Source organism: Sceloporus undulatus, chromosome 4 (genome assembly GCF_019175285.1).
Source record: "Sceloporus undulatus isolate JIND9_A2432 ecotype Alabama chromosome 4, SceUnd_v1.1, whole genome shotgun sequence".
Lineage (NCBI taxonomy): Eukaryota > Metazoa > Chordata > Lepidosauria > Squamata > Phrynosomatidae > Sceloporus > Sceloporus undulatus.
Genome location: NC_056525.1, coordinates 57,966,200 through 57,982,737, shown reverse-complemented (window position 1 = coordinate 57,982,737; position 16,538 = coordinate 57,966,200). Strand labels below are relative to the sequence as shown.

Below are 16,538 nucleotides of genomic sequence, written 5' to 3'. Positions count from 1 at the left end.
CATCTTTCTGGGTCTGATGTTGGTTTGCTCTCCTTTCTCAATGGAGCTGGTGCAGGGTCTTTCAGCTCCTGAACTCCTTTATTTTCTTGCTGATGGTAACTAATTTGTCTAAAACCTGGTAACTGATTTGGCTAAATTGGTAACTAAAATGGCTAACGTGTAAGAAATGCCCTTTCCGGCTGTCTGGGCCTGTTTGCCACCAAAAAGACAGCTCTCTGCCTGCTCACAGCAAAGACTGCTCCAACCTAAAAACCTCTAGCTACAGCAGAGCATGCTGGGAAAGGGCAAACCAAACCTGGAAATAATGCAGGGGAAACCTACAGCTCCTCCCACAAACTAATACAATGAACTTTTCTACACTAAAATAATCTATGGCCTGAACCAACACGAAAGAAAATGCAGCGGGAAATTCAATCAGTCCTGGCAGGACATCATAGGAAGTCAGTTCGAACGCAATTCAAATTCACGTAATTTCGCTGAACTAGTGAATTCATGTAAATGCGTTCTGGCCCCACTTTCTTTTCCAAATTGAGAAATTCCTCCCATGTGATAAACTCCAGTGTTTATTTTCTGAAGTGGATTTTATGGCAAGCTGCCCCGAGATCTGACTCTTATGTTATATATGATGTTAGAGCATATCGATTTATATTAAATTTTGGAGTGTGTGTGGAATTCACTTTGACCCCAAGCTGGCCTCCTAGGGGCACCGTCATTTCTCCAAAGCAGAGATGTCATGTATGCAATGTGAAGTCTAAGGCTTTCATGGCCGGCATCCATAGTTTTTTGTGGGTTTTTCTGTGGATTGACCTGCCATTAGCAACAGAACAATCCACATGTAAATCACTCCTGCCTTCCCAGGTCACACAAAATATATAACCCAACTCCTTTCCATGCCAGCATTCCTTGAAGGTGCCAGCCACAGATGCTGGTGAAACGTCAGGAATAAACTCTTCTAGAACATGGTCGCATAGCCCAAAAAACCCACAAAAAAGTCATGTAGGCAGCTTGCAAAGGAGGGGGCAGGAGCACTAGAGAAAAGGACTGGAAATTCCCCACTGGAAGTTTAGGAGTTGCTAGACAAGAAAAAACATCTCCTCCAAAAACCAGGACAATACTGGCTGTTTGTTTTCAGCCTCACACCTGATGGCCCAGTGATCAAATCAATGGCCATCTATTCATTCATTGGTTTGCCTTCCTTGATTGTGTTCAGATACAAGTGCATTGGCTAAGTCTCTTCTTCACCTTGGTTTAACAAAAGGCCAAGTCTTTAAATCCTTTGTCTTGGCTGCAGCTAAGCCATTAAATTCATAGCTAGAGGCTAGAAATTGTCTATATAAGCCTCAGTCTAAGCACACACTGGGGTGCTACATTCAGAATACAGCCTGGCTTCACGTCAGACTGAACTCTGGTTTGAGTTCCCTCTGCCATTTCCCCCCCGTGTTTCGGTGTCCATGTCCTTTCATCGTCTACATCCACATCTGGTTCCCGGAGAAGCCTTCGGAAGTAAGTATCTCCCATAGATTTGCCTCCCTCAACTCTCTCCCGAATTTCCCTCCTTTACTTTCTTTCAGAACTGTGTGTATGCATGTGTGTGTGCCCCTTTTCTGTGTGTTTGTTTTCCCCTTTTAATAAATATTTGGACTTAATTAGAGCAGTCTGTGTCAGCGTCATCTCTCAAGGGATTCTTGTGGACCTATCGTAGACATCACGGGACACGGTCTCACGAGGGTGTTGTTAGAACCCTCCCTCTCAGCAATTTGAGCTAAATTCAGAAATTCCCCTAATTAGATCCTTCCTAACAAATGACTGCAGCATGAAAGACCAGGGGCTCTTTCACACTTCATAGTTATAGAGCTATGGATCCATAACATCATAATTATTATGCTTTATTTATATAGCGCTGTAGATTTACACAGCACTGTACATACAAACAATAAAATAGATAAAAATAAACCTGCCCATGGCATACAATCTAAGAAGATATTCTGTGATTTGCAATTTAAGGAGAAGCATTTGGAATTATTAGCCAGAGAGCCCTAGTGCCTCACTAAACTACGAAGCCCAAGATTCCGCAGGTTGGAGCCATGGCAGTCAAAGTGGAATCATACTGCTATGGTTTTGCAGTGTGAAAGGCCCCAAGTGACTTTGAAAAAGGCTTCTTGATGCGGTAAAACGACCATAAAAGGATGTGCCTCTTTGCAGCAAAGAGAAGATTGGATCACTCTTCTGCTATAAAGATGTAGCAGGCGCATGTCTTTCAAAATTGTGGCTTATATTTTGCCTCATACCTTGGCTTTTAGAAAAGGTAGAAATTTACTTTAAAAAAGGTTTAGAACCTCGGCTAACTAATGGTATACATGAGTGCAGGGTGGCATGCCTAGAATCTAGGTCTAAACCCGGTCAACTAGCAATATGGCATCTATAAGCGCTTTATTTGAGCGAAGAGAAACAGGTAGTAGGTTGCTGAGGAGTGAAAAAGTGGGGAGGAAGGAAAAGTCCCAAAGTCTAGCAACAAGAGGAAAATGTGGTTTTAGCATCAATGAACTGGACACATATGGGGCATCAGAATTGTTTTACATATGGATAGGAACAGCAGCCAAAAAATCCAGCTGCAGACCATCCATTTCTTACAACAGAATCCAGAATCAAAAGACGTATAAATAAATGTCATCTTTATTTTACCAAATATAATTTATCAGTTAAATTGGCATCAATTTAGTTACAGTAACTATAAATAATTCGGTTCTTTTTTCTTTTTTAAAATAAAAGATGTATACCAATAGCTTCATCTTCATTTGCAGCCCAGTCTAGATAAACATGCATTTGAGTGCAACTGGAGAGAATAAAACTATTCTTCAAAGCTTTTAGATGACATTCTGTTCACATATGCTTCCCCACCTTCCCCTTTGAAGACATCATTTAGGGATCTCACTCAAACAGAACAAGCAGGCCAGCTCCCTCATCTAAGAGCAAAACTTTGTACCTAGACCAGGGGAGTTATGTATAAAATGAGATGCATTGCACAGGCATAGATCGTATCAAGGGAAACGGACATAATGAGGAACAAAGAAGTTCAAATGGAAATTTGTATAAAGAAACTACTACAGTGTTAGCATCCAGTAGTACAAACAAACTCATGATACAGAGGAAACTTATTTTAAAAGTTTACCAGGAAGAGACAGGATAAAAGCCTTAGTTAGGCCCCTTTGAGTGACATTAGGTAATAATTTTTGACAAAGTCAGTTTAGCAGAAACAATGTATCCACAAGTTTTCTCTGTTTTAGTTTGAAGAATGTTTTCAGCAGTGCAAAAATAGCCATTTGCGAAGTAAGGCAACCATAACATCCTCATCACTGTCCATTGCTTTCAAATAACTACTAGAGGCAAGGATTTATCCTTCTTTGCAGCAGTACCCCATGGCTTTTGTTGTGATGGCATGTTAGAGCAATGATCATGTCTGACTGAGGTCACAGAACTACACCTAAAATAGTGTCAACTGAAGGATTACAGCCTTAAAAATACAGTGTCCCAACTGAGCCCATTAGGCACCATGTTGACATTAATTTCCTTTCTGAATTCTCACTATTAACTCTCTAAATTGTAGCAATCCTACCTGTAAGAGTAGTTCCAAATCTCAATTACACAGAAAAAAAATTGTTGTCTTAGACGACTGCTCAAATCCAACAAAATAATTGCTGCCTCATATAAAGCTTAGTATAAAGGCAAGGCAATTTTCTAAAGGGAACTGAAATTCAGGCTATACAGTATTTGAGTATACTGAAAATAGAAAGCCAAAGCAAGAGCTTTAATGCATTACTTTTTTTCAAAAAATGATTACTACCAGGATTCTCCAGGAAGCATAGCTAATGGCCATACTGGCTGGAGGACCCTGGGAACTGTACATCCAAAACAGTAACTTCTCCAGGCTTTGGCTGAATGTAGGTCCTCAGACATCTTTACAAGGCTACTTATTTTAAAGACAATCCACTAATACCACTTCCTTCCCTTGTCTTCAGCCTTTCATTATGTAGGAATTAAAGATAAATGTTTATAGAAACAGAAACATGATAAACATGATGCACCATCAGAGAGAAGCTGATGCAGAAGGAAAACACAAACAAAAACCAAACCAGTGTGTGTTGAAATGCATTCTGACTAATATTCCAGAGCAATGGGAACTATCCCCTTTACCCAGGCAGGGTCCAGTGTCTTAACTCACTAGCCTTTCAACATCTCATTTTATGGAACTAAGTTGTAGGCTTCCATTGTACACTTCTTGAGCTCCTCTACATTAGCACTAGAGTATCAGAGGACCAAACTTGCTGCATTTTGTGCAGGGAACAAAGTACACCTGGGAACAGGGAATCCTTGCTTATGGAAGCTGAGCTGTACTCCTCACTCTGCTGCTTGCAAAGACTGAACTCTTAAATTAGCAACTCAATATAGTGTCAGCAAAACCATGCAAAGTGTTTAGAAGCTAGGCTTCCTAATAGTCAGATGTAGCAAGAACACTTTAACCCAAATAACTATCATATTTCCCAGACAAAAACTATGTTGTGACAAAAAGTCTGACACTATTAATTGGACATTCCTTCAAATTCACAGTTGTAAAATAGAATCATTTGACTTTAATCCTACAGAGGAGCCAGTTTGGATTGCAGACAAGTAAGAAAATGTTATAGTGTTGCTTTTTATAGTGTTGAATATGAGCCACATCTTGCTGTTAGGTCCTGTGTATATATCCATCTGACTAGTATATATCCATCTGGCAGACCTTTCATACAAAATCTTTACACATACAAGTGAAATACCAAAACACCCACTGTGTGAACGGTCATCCGAGTCACGATTGGCCATCAAATAGTATCCAAAATATATTCAGTTTTAGGTGCACCTAACAATCTTGTGTTGATTTCTCTAGATCTCTAGGGTTGCCAAGCTGTGATTCTTGAAATTCTAGTAGTCTGGCTCAGCATCAGTATCTTAATTGCACATTTGGAATTAAGATTTAGAAAACGTAATATTAAGCTAATTAGTTTAGGTTTTGCAGTTCAACATGAGCCATTCACAGATAAGACACAGCAGCATGGATTTAAAGAGGCAATAGGTGAGTTGGCATCCAGGAGACCTAGGTCAGTGCAAAGTAGGTGACAAAAACAAGATCTTCCATGGGAGAAACAGGTAACTGGAGGCATGCAAAGGTGTCAGTCTTTAATGGACTGCCACATTTCTGTGGAGATAACTGCTGTACAACAGGAGCAAATCATGTGACTCTCAGCCTTTTTGGAAGACCAGAAATTAACATAGAATGACAAATCTACAACACACATAGAAACATAGCCAGTTTGAAGGACCAGGTATAAGCATATCTTCTCAAGCCAGGCTTTCATGATCTTATCAGTTGAGAACACATTTGGAATGATGAGTAGCTCTAGATCGGGGTGGGCAACTGTGGAGGAGGAGAAGGTCATGTTCACTCCATCAGCCCTTCCAGGAGCTGCACCAGTAAACCTGATGGGACTGGAAATAACATCATTTCCACTGTTGTTTCTGGCAGATTTGTTGTTGTTTTTCCAGGGGGTGTAGAAGGCCTGGAGAGCAAAACCACTGCATTTTACAGCAGTTTTCAACCATATGGAGACCAGAAAATCCTCCCCTCATTTTTTAACATATGTTTTAGGGGCTGGAAACAGATTGGGTGAGCTGTGTGCACCCAATGGGCCACTTTTTCCCCACACATGCTCTTCTAGGCCATTATTCAAGTATACCTAGCTTCAAAGTTCAAAGAAACATTTCCATTCAACAGCATAGTGTGAAATGGACCCCAGCATAGCGACTGATTTTGTTACCTACTAATAGCTTTGATTTGTTTACAAAGCCATGAAGTCCTGTTTTGTGATTGGACTAATTATTAGTATAGACAAGGAGTGGGTTTCCAAACCATTTAATCAATTTCAGAACCCAAATGTGACAAGTGAGAAATTTCTGTGATGAGTTTAACATCAAAGCAAACCTGTACTGCATTTCAAATATTCTCTCTCTCTCTCTCTCTCTCACACACACACACACACACACACACTTTTATATCTAGTGTATTAAGGGGGTGCAGAATGTGGAAAGTGGGGTTTCCTTAAAGTCTGTTGATCAATTGTTTGCTACTGTATCCTACATATAAACCATTATAAAATTGCACTTGGTGATTGTCTTTCCACATTTTTCTTTCATCCTTCCTAAAACTATTTTTTTTCTGTACAAACGTTGCTTGAAATAGAAACCACATAAAATTCCCATTGAAAATAATGAGAATCCAGTATCAAAGTTAAAGTCCCAAAGAGAGACAAAATGGTGGCAGTGGGGAAGGGGGTGGGTGGGAAATGTCACTGAAGGAAACATACAGGGGAGTGAAGAAGCTGAGAAAGGATTTGTTTTAGTCCCCCACATCTGTGTCCCGGTCCCCAATGAGCCAGAGGATATGGAAGCTGAGTGCCAGGAGACCAGTCCCAAGCAAGTCACCCAGCGCTGTCAAATATGGTATAGAAAAATTGTCAGGGTCCATGCCTCTGCCCCACATCCAGTGGACCATCCAATCAGCAATGTAAAGAAGGATGAGAACCTGGAAGACAGAAGCATAATGGTCACATTATCCATTAACTGACATATTAAGGCTTATCTTGAGTGCCAATTCAGTTACTTGTTGAATAACTGAACGGGGACATCAAAACCAGCTTTTTGTCCCCATGTGCACACAAATGAATGTGCAGAGGCAGACAAGATTTTTTCCGGTATATTATAAAAACATTAGCCCTGATTATTACCTGACAATTCTGACTTATGGGGTAATAACCATTCCCTTGTAACTGAATTGAATAGTGCTCCCACAGGGGGCACATCTCTGTTGGCACTTCCAGTAGCAGGATGACTTATGCAATAGGCTGGCTGATGTTCACCAAATTTTCATCTGTGGCTGAGGTATGTACTGCTGTGCCAACTCTAACCCTTCTGCCCTGAGCCAATGAGCTTGCAGGTAGTCACCTTGGGAACCTATACACCTCAAAGTGGCATTCATGGGAAGCAAGAACATGTCCATCTTGTGTGCCTGCCTGCTGTTCCTCCCCCTGCTTGGCAGAGGTGAGAGTAAAGGATTCCTTTTGTGTGTGCACGTGCACCTTCAAGTTGCCTGTCGACTTATGGTGACGACAGGAATTCATAGGGTTTGATGATGTAAGGAAGTTATTTTTTCCAGTTCTCTCTTCTGAAATAGAGTCTCTAGTACCTGGTATTAATCTGTAGTCTTCCATCCAAGTACTAACCAGAGCAGACCCTGTTTAGCTTCCAGGATGAGATGGGATCTGGCACCTTTAGGATATCTAGGCCTTAAAGATTTTCTTGAAGAGGTGAAAAGAGAATAAGGCTGCAATGAGCTCTCTTGATTTTAGTCACTGAAGGAACCAGTTGCTGAGTTTCTCTCCCTACTCTCCAAATGAAAAATACACATGTGCTCCAATACTGAAAAGAAGCAGTGCAAAGCAAATGATGATGATGATAATGATACTCATTCTTATCTCACCTGTTATCCAACACTGGGGTCTGCAGACTTACAAAATATTAACCTAACACAAGGAGACTTCAAACTATTAAAAACTAATGCAGATTACAATATACACATAATCTCAGCAAATATATAGAAATTAGTGTATCTCTAGAATTAATACCATTTAAAACTCTTTCAATGATAGAAAACAAAAATCAACAATGCCTATTGCAGTCTATTTATAAAAGCCTGCTGGAATGGAAAAGTTTTCATTTGTTGATGGAAACAGAAGAAAGAGGGAGCCATCCCTGCCTTCTTAAAAAAGAGGTTCTGAAGTCCAGGAGGGTGTTCCAATGTCAAACAGCTCTTACTATCAGGAAGTTCTTCCTAATGTTGAGGTGGAATCTCTTTTCTTGTAGTTTGAATTCATTGCTCTGGGTCCCATTCTCTGGAGCAGCAGAAAACAAGCTTGCTCCAGCCTCAATATGACATTTCTTCAAATATTTAAATAGAGCTATCATATCACTTTCCTGAAATTCAGTTCAGTTGCTAAACTGAATCCAAGTGTTAGCAGCCACTTCCACATGTATGGAGGAGGCGGTCAGTTTCAGCAGGAAGCTCCCTGGCCATGGCTTCAATTCCCTCCCACGCTTTGCTTGCTTAGGAATGATGCAGAGCTCCAACAGACACAGCTGAGAGTAATCAGTATCTCTGGCATCCATTTTGCAGAGGGGCTCCATTCCATCTTTCATTCTGACTGATTTGTCAGCTTTCTGCTGGGTATATAAAGGTCTAATCAAGGGAGAAGGGGAATTCATGCAAGTCTCAGCATGGCCCACATCCCACTTTTCTGCAGGCTGTCAGATTTCTATCAACCTGAGGCCATCCAAGTTTATTTTTTAAAAAATGTTTCAGACACAATAAATGTAGACATACCATGTGAAAAAATGTATGTTTTGTAAAATGCTTCCTCATTTAAAAAACTTCTCATTAGAAAAACTAAATGGTATAATATCTGCATGTTCAAATACACTTACATATTTTAAATTAAGTCTGGCACTATTCATTTACCAGAAGCTCAATGTTTTCTATGAAGTTTTCATTTTTACCTATAAGGTACCAAAGAATTTTTTTACCAGAGGCACAAAAGAAAATGCTTTTAAAGCAATATGTGTCACCATGGAAGCTTCATATGATTGACAGAAATCGTAATGACAGATGCTGGTTTTGTTCAGTGAACAAAGGACACATCTATTACATGTGATGATCTTGTTTAAAAAAAGAAAACTGACTCTTAGAGAGAAATGTGTATTTTAGCTTTTTATTTTTACCTTCTTAATTAGGCCAAAGCACCATCACCTGCATTTCTATATACACGTGCTTGGGTGCTATTCAATAGGACTTGATGAACAGACTTGCTGTTTTAATGGCTGTTTAGCTGGTTGTTTTAGAGAACACTACAGGTATCTGATTCCATGTTGACAACCCCTCAAGTATCTTTTCACAAGATAGGAAAGCATGGTAGCCAACAAAGAATAAAAACTGTACTGTGAGGATGATACCCAACTCTACTATTCATTTCCATCTCAGTCCAAGGAAATGGTTTTGGTTCTAAGTCAGCCCCCGTGATCAATAATGGACTGGCAGATAGAAACTTAATCCAGACAAAAGAGTCAAGCAAAAGGCAGTTCAGGGAATAGGGATTCTGTGCTGGATGGAATTACACTCCACCTGAAAATGCAGGTTAATAGTTTGGGTGTTCTCTTGGATTCAGTCCAAAGTCTAGAAGTCCAGGTTGCAGTGGTGGCCAGAAGTGAATTTACAGTTAAACTTTATGCACTAGTTACCACTGTCTCATGAGACATTTGACCTGGCCATGTGAAACATGCCTTCATTACATTCTGTCTGGATTACTGTAACACATAGGGCTGACTTTGAAGAGTGTTCGGAAGCTTAAGTGATGCAGGCCAATTGTTAACTGTTAACTCACTAAAGGGATCACACAAATCCCTTGTTCAAATAGTTCTATTGATTGCTGGTCTGTTTTCAGGAGTAATTCAAAGTGCTGGTTATGAACTACCAAGTCATGTGTGGCTCAGGTCCAGTTTATCTGAAGGATTGTATCTGCTTGTATGAGTCTGCCCATGTTTTAAGGTCTTCTGGGGAAGCCATTCTCTCTGTCCCACTATCCTCACAGGTACATATGTTGAAAACATGGGAGAGGTCTTCTTGCCAGCTGCTTTTAGGCTCTGTAACTCCCTTCTTAGAGATGTCAGACTAGTGCCCTCTTTGCTATCCTTCCACCGGCAGGTGAAGACCTCTTTATTTTGGTAGGCCTTTGAGGACTGACTGGCAGGGGGAAAGAGCCTTTCGTGTGCTGTGTTGTATTTGTTGTTGATCTTTTCAATATTTTATTTTTAATGGTTTTTAATTTATGGATAGTTTACAATTTTAATACTAAGATGAACATTTTATCATTGATTAAAATATTTTAACTATATCTGTTTTAATTTTTGTAAAATGTCTTGAATTCCATACTGGGGAAAGATGAAGAAATGATGACGATGAGGATTCTGGAGACCAGGGACAGCTACTCTAATACCCTCCAGATATTTTTGGACTTTGTGTTTGTTGTTGTTGTTGTGTGCCTTCTAGTCATTTCTGACTTATGGCAACCCTAGAGCAACCCTATCACAAGGTCTTCTTGGCAAAATTTGTTCAGAAGGAGTTTGCCTTTGCCTTCCTCTGAGAATAAAAAGTGTGACTTGCCCAAGGTCACCCAGTGGATTTCCATGGTTGATCAAGGATTCAAATCCTGGTTTCCAGAGTTACAGTCCAACACTCAAACCACTACACCACACTGGCTCTTACTACAACTCCCATAATCTGGGCTCACTGGCTATTCTGGTTGAGGACAATATAAACCAAAACATCTGGAGAATACCAGTCACACATTGTTTCTGGGGCCTCAAAACAGTGGCAAACTGACCTCCCTGAGGTTTGCCTCTATTTTGCAGGCTGTATGGGCTGGGGAGCAGTGAGGACTGGATGGGCTGTATATAGTCGATGGACTGCACTTTCCCTTATGCTAGAGAAAGCATTAAAAATCTCATGTTCAGAAAAGAATTTTCTCCTTAGCCATGGATAAGTGGTTAATGAAAGTGGTTAAGCGGCTAATGAAAGATGCCATTGATTATTTTAACAAAGTTCCAATCTTACCACTAAGATTGCAGGTTGAACAGCTAAAACCAATATTTACCTGTAAAAGTGCTGCAGTCATGTAGAAAATGACAAAGATCAAGGTGAGTGTTGTGTGACCAGCTCTCATGCAGCTGATGGTGTAAAGGAAAACCAAGTGGCCAGGTACTACCAGGAGAAAGAGCACTCGAGCAGATCGGGAGTTCACATCTGCCGGACACAGGAGACAAAAAAAGACAACTAATGGGTTAACCTTTAAAGCAGTTAACCACTGCTTTATTATTCCAGCCTCAGTTTTGCCCAGAAGCCAGAAAATGTATTCTCATTGTCAAGTTATTGGCTTAGAATTATATGCAATAAGGAATTGGAAATAAGTACAGAGTACTCTTGATTTGTACATTCAGATCCACTGCAGAATTAGACATATTCCAACTGTTACCCAGATTTTTCTGTATCAGCTGAATTTTATGGTTAAAAATGAGATTCAGCTAATGCTTCTTCATCTCAAAATCATAGGTACAACTTACGCCTACAGTGCCTAGCAAAGACCTTCATTCAGTCTTTCCTCTCCAGTTTGAGACTGTGTCTTAAAACAGACCATAAATTTAAAAGATGCAGTCTAATTTTTAGATTTCTCATTTGCCTCTCCCCCCAACATTTTGAACCACCCAACCTGATAAAGTGTTCTGGAGAACTCTTAAGCTTGCACATTATCTTGTGACATTACTGCCATACTGTTAATTTTGTAGTTTAGGGTTGTTTTTTTAAAACTGAAACAGAACTTCTTTTATTTTCTAAGACTCTTTAGGAAACACTGGATTACAGCTCACAACCATAACACAGTACAATCTGACAAAACACAATCCATATTGCCCTACAGAAATATAGGCCATAAAAAGTTTTAGACCCTTCTTAGATAAATACAGTAATAAACACAGTGCCAATATGCTGTAGTATTTTGAGTGCTGGACAATGAATCTGGAGACCAGTGTTCATTACTTGACCATGGAAACCCAAGGTCATCCTGTCACACATTCTGAGCCCCAAAAAACTCCATGGTAGGCTCACTATAAATCGAAAATGACTTGAAGGTACACAGCAACCTCCAGAACCTACAGAGCCCTACAGATTTATCCAGAACCAACATTGCACTATAGAAATACTGTGGGGTGCAATTTTAGTTTCCTAGGGTGTTTACCATTTTAAAGAGAAACAAAAATATGCAGGTTTGAAAGTTAAACTTGTTATACTTCAGCTTTCATCAACAGAACAATGAAAGTTTGGGTCAGACTATTATTTTAAATCTGTCTTCCTAAAGAACAAAGACTTACTCCAAAAAAATAACAAACATGCAGTTTGTAGCTTAAAAACAAACAATAATGGATTTAATAAATATACTGTATAAATAAAACAATTAAAACCTAATCTAACTTGTGATGGTTTGGATAATGAGAAATAAATATCACCATCTTTTAAGATGGCAGGAAGATAGGACAAGCTACTACTTACTGACTGCAGTTACCAGTAGTTTAGAATCTTGAGAGAGCTACTACATTGCCTCCAAGACTGAGTGACAGGAGCCACATGATAGAATGAGAGAGGGAGTCCCTATCTATATAATGAGGGAAAGGAGAATGTAATGCATAATTTTTCCAACAAATATAAAGCACAGCTATGGAATACATAAGGAACCATGTCAGTAGAATAGCTGAGAATATGCAGGCTTGCTTATGTGTTTTGTAATACCAGCAAGAGCATCAAATAGTTCTACATATGCAGCTCACAATCCCTTGTGTAATTAAATTGCTCTAATTTAAACCACCAAGATTAGTTACAGAGAGGAGGAGATGTGCTTAGATTGATTTGCAATTGAGCTATGCATATATAAGCCAGAGCACATGCCAACCAAGAAATTGCCAGTTAGCTTTCCTTTTTGTCTATAAAGCAGGCCTGTTGTAATGTCAAGTTTTTAAGATACTATGGTTTAAAGGGACAGTAGCCAAACACAAGACACTCTATATGCATTTAAAGTACCTGAGCTGAAGAAAGTGCTGCAAGGGCTTGGACATTTGCGAGAGACTGTTTCTGAACTCTCCCCAGGCATTCCACCCATATGGAGATAAGTAGAGATGCGGCTAGCCTGGACAGCTACTAGGTTGCCACCCACACCTGCATGAATAAAGAGACAGATCACCATTATAATGACATTGAAACTGTAAGAACCAGAGATTCTCTAATGTCAATACATCCTACAAATATATTTAATAATCACATACTCCTGTCCCAGCACACCACAACTTGCCAAGGAGCACATATATAAATCTCAGCAAAGCCTGATGACATTCATTTTACCTAAACTGTTAACATGTTGCTGTTGATTAAATTCAACACACACTCTTCCCAGCAGTACAGCTTTCATTTACACAAACTGAATAAATTCCTAAGCATTTTCCATTTGAGGGTCTATGATGTCAGAAAGAGGGGCTTGGTTTACTGACAGTGTATCAGCCACATGCACATCTAGAAGACACATAGACCTACAAAAGTAGAATAGGGAAGTCTCCTGCAGATATGTACTGCTATGCATTTCCTCTAGTTTGGATACAATTCTCCTAATCTGAGTCTGCCACTTCATAATGCATTTTCACAACATTCAGTACAGACTAGCATTACATTAACTATCCAGTTGAATTTTAGGAAACTGCAATCCAGCATCTAGAGTGCTGGACTTGGTCCACCTAAATGACATTTGTAGTCTCAATTAGAATAGACCAACTGACACTTGATACATCAAGGCACAAATAAATTTCACTGATTCAGTGGTTTAACTCTGACTGGGACTAACAACTAGACTGAGGATACAGTGCAGTTCTAAACAGAGCTCATGCATGTTTGGACTACTGTAGTACCTATTTAATCAGCTGGATGTATGAGATACAGTTCTGAGCTCTTGGGACATTCAAGTAAGCTCCCATTGATATGGAAATTTTAAGAATAAATTACAAAATTTACAAGAAGCCATTAAAAAGAGAGATTTGTTTGTTTGCTGTCCATGGCATCATAACACTCTTCTCCTGCACCACATCTCAAATGAATTTATTATTTTTCTTGTCCACTTTTTTGACTGCTCATCCCTCACATCCATACATGCTGATGGATGTTATGATTCTTACTTTAGTGCTCTGTTGTATGTCCTTACTTTTTAGGGTCTTTTCTAGTTCTTTCATAGCTGCCCTTCCTATTCTAGTCTTGGCTGCAGTCACCATTCCAATAAATATTTGATCCTAGGTATGGGAACTCTTTATTTCAATTTCTTCATTGTCTAGGTTGAATTTATGTATTTATTCCATGGTCATTATTTTTGTTTTCTTTATGTTCAGCATTAAGCTTGCCTTTGCAATTTGCCTTTGCCTCATCTTTGCCTTACTTTAGTAACTGTTCCAATTCTGTGATGTTTTCCGCTAGTAATATGGTTATAGGATCTCTGAAAACTGTCCTGTGAGCAACCTGGCAGCTGTATTTTGCATCACGTTTACTCTGGATATGATCTTCAAGAGATGTTGTATTTAAAGTGCATAACAATAATCAAATGAGAGATTACTAGAATATGGGCCATAGTGGCTAACATATCTGCCCAGGAATAGATGTTACTAGCACACCAGTGGCCAAGCCATTTCATCACCTATGCCTCCAAGTGACAAAGTGGAATCGAGGAGGTTCCCCAAGCTATGTGCCTACTCTTTCAGACAGGGTGTGTTCCCGTCCACATTAGGCTGTTAACATATATATAATTTTTGGATTTAAAAATTACCCAACAGCAGGACACATATCCTTATCATGATTCTGTCCAAGTTTATTAGTCCTCATCCTATGACATACAATCTTTTCTAGATGGTGAGGATGATTTTGCAAATCCTTTGTCTGATGTTTTCTTCCCCAAAACTCAAGGTGATTTGGCATGCCATATACTCTTTGTATGGTCTCAGCAGAATTCTAATTTTGGTGGGTATAGAGCCAAAGGTCCAGAGAAATTGCACTTTGCTGTTGGCTTTGAACTGTAATCTAGATGGTAGTGGAAGAACCATTTTCATTGGTACCTCCTGGACCTCACACTACACACACAGAAACCAAGCCATTTAAAGTTCAATATCGTACGTTCCCTAAATCATAAATAATCGAAGGTTCATTTGTCACAAGTGAAGAGGAACTCACCATTTATAACTGGTGTGAAGACTGCCATCCCTGCAAAGTTTGGATCTGACACAGTTTTCCCCAATATCAATCCTCCTACACTGTAAGGTGAAAAATTGAAGAAAATGTTTGAAAACAGAAAAAACAAAAGAATCCCGATTGTAACCCTAGGTTCTGAGCAAAATGCTTGTTCTCTTCATTACTGCCTTGGGAGCACCAGGCATTTATAAAAATATTTCCTGAAACATTTATTTCTTTGAAGTATATAATGTGCTTTTGAGAAACTGGCATGTAATAATTTGCAGTCTGCCCCAATAAGCCTTTTAAGACTTATGGTGACCCTAAGGCAAACCTATAAGAGGGTTTTCTTGGCAAGATTTGTTCAGAAGAGGTTTGCCTCTGCCTTCCTCTGAGTATGAGTTGACCAAGGTCACCCAGTGGGTTAGTAGCCAAGTAAAAAGTCACAAGCAGGTTATTTCAGAAGATGGATTTTGCTGGCATTATTTATGCTTTGGGACACAATGCTTTTGTTTTTTTTAACGGCTTGGCTAAAGGAAAGGGCTCCCTAAGCATTTGTCCAAGAAAAGCTAATGCAGAGTTTGCTTTGGCCAGAGGGAGGATTAAATAAATCTGAGCATAAAATTGCACATTCACATGCACTCCTTAATGTACTTCAGCCTTGAAATAGTTTTCCTATGGTAATGAAAAGGTAGAGTAAGTAAGATAACATGCATTTACTTTCCCTCTTCAGTTTTATGTGTCTCTTAACTAACAGATATTAGATGGAGAATCCTTGGCCCTACAAACACTTGAGCCTAAAATATGCATCACCATCACCCACTATGGGCAACAGTAAAGGTCAGTGAGAACTAAAAAAACTCAAAACTTTTGGCAGACCAAGGCCATTCTTTAATAAGGAAAGCTATTCACAATATTCCTACCTGCTAATAGCCATGGCAATGATGACTGGCTCCCAACCAGAGTACAGGACCTCCCGGGCTGCTGGATTCCTCCTGGCGATGATAATCCAAAGGGGAAGTAGTGCAACAAAGAAGGCACAAACTAGGGGATTCACATAGGGTTTGTCCTCTGGGTGGGAAGAGCAAAGATGAAAACTCAGGTTGCTGCACTGAAGGAGCAAATCACAAAAAAAGTTACCACATTCCAAGTCTACTCACAGGAGCAGAAAGCCATACTCCTTTTTGACCATGGCTGAATCAAAAACTCAAGCATAACCTAGATGCTATCCATGTGAAATACAGAGGGGGAAGGAAAGAGATAGAGAGAGACATCCAATGGATACATAATTCTAAGGTACTGGCAGAGAAGCTTTGGTCTCCAGATTTTTCATCTGCAACTTTCACAATCCCTTACCCTTTGCCATTCTGGGTGGGGCTGATAGGAGCTGTAGGTCAATGGTTTACAACTGACACCTGGCTAAAGGTCACATCAGCATAGCTGTTTCAGATGACTGTATGTTCCATTGCAACTATCCCCTAGATTGCCACAGTCCAGTTGGCATCGTGCACATTGCTGACTGAGACTGCAGTTTGCACACATAGGCTCCCACTCTAGGCACAGGGTGGCCTCAGGCTTCTGTCTAGGTGACCTGTGCATT

At 39.8% G+C, this 16,538-nt stretch overlaps 1 protein-coding gene across 3 annotated transcripts in view; it reads right to left on the bottom strand.

The window, feature by feature from the left end:
* Nucleotides 1–2,655: 2,655 nt before the first annotated feature.
* Nucleotides 2,656–16,538, bottom strand: part of SLC41A1 (solute carrier family 41 member 1) — a 54,988-nt gene continuing 41,105 nt past the window's right edge. For all 3 annotated transcript variants that reach the window (XM_042462373.1, XM_042462375.1, XM_042462374.1), the window contains 5 exons: nucleotides 15,862–16,009; nucleotides 14,942–15,021; nucleotides 12,764–12,898; nucleotides 10,791–10,939; nucleotides 2,656–6,613 (listed from right to left, as the gene is read on the bottom strand). In XM_042462373.1, coding sequence (XP_042318307.1) covers nucleotides 6,428–6,613; nucleotides 10,791–10,939; nucleotides 12,764–12,898; nucleotides 14,942–15,021; nucleotides 15,862–16,009 — 698 coding nt within the window. In that variant the 3' untranslated portion in view covers nucleotides 2,656–6,427. The remainder of the gene's footprint in view (nucleotides 6,614–10,790; nucleotides 10,940–12,763; nucleotides 12,899–14,941; nucleotides 15,022–15,861; nucleotides 16,010–16,538) is intronic.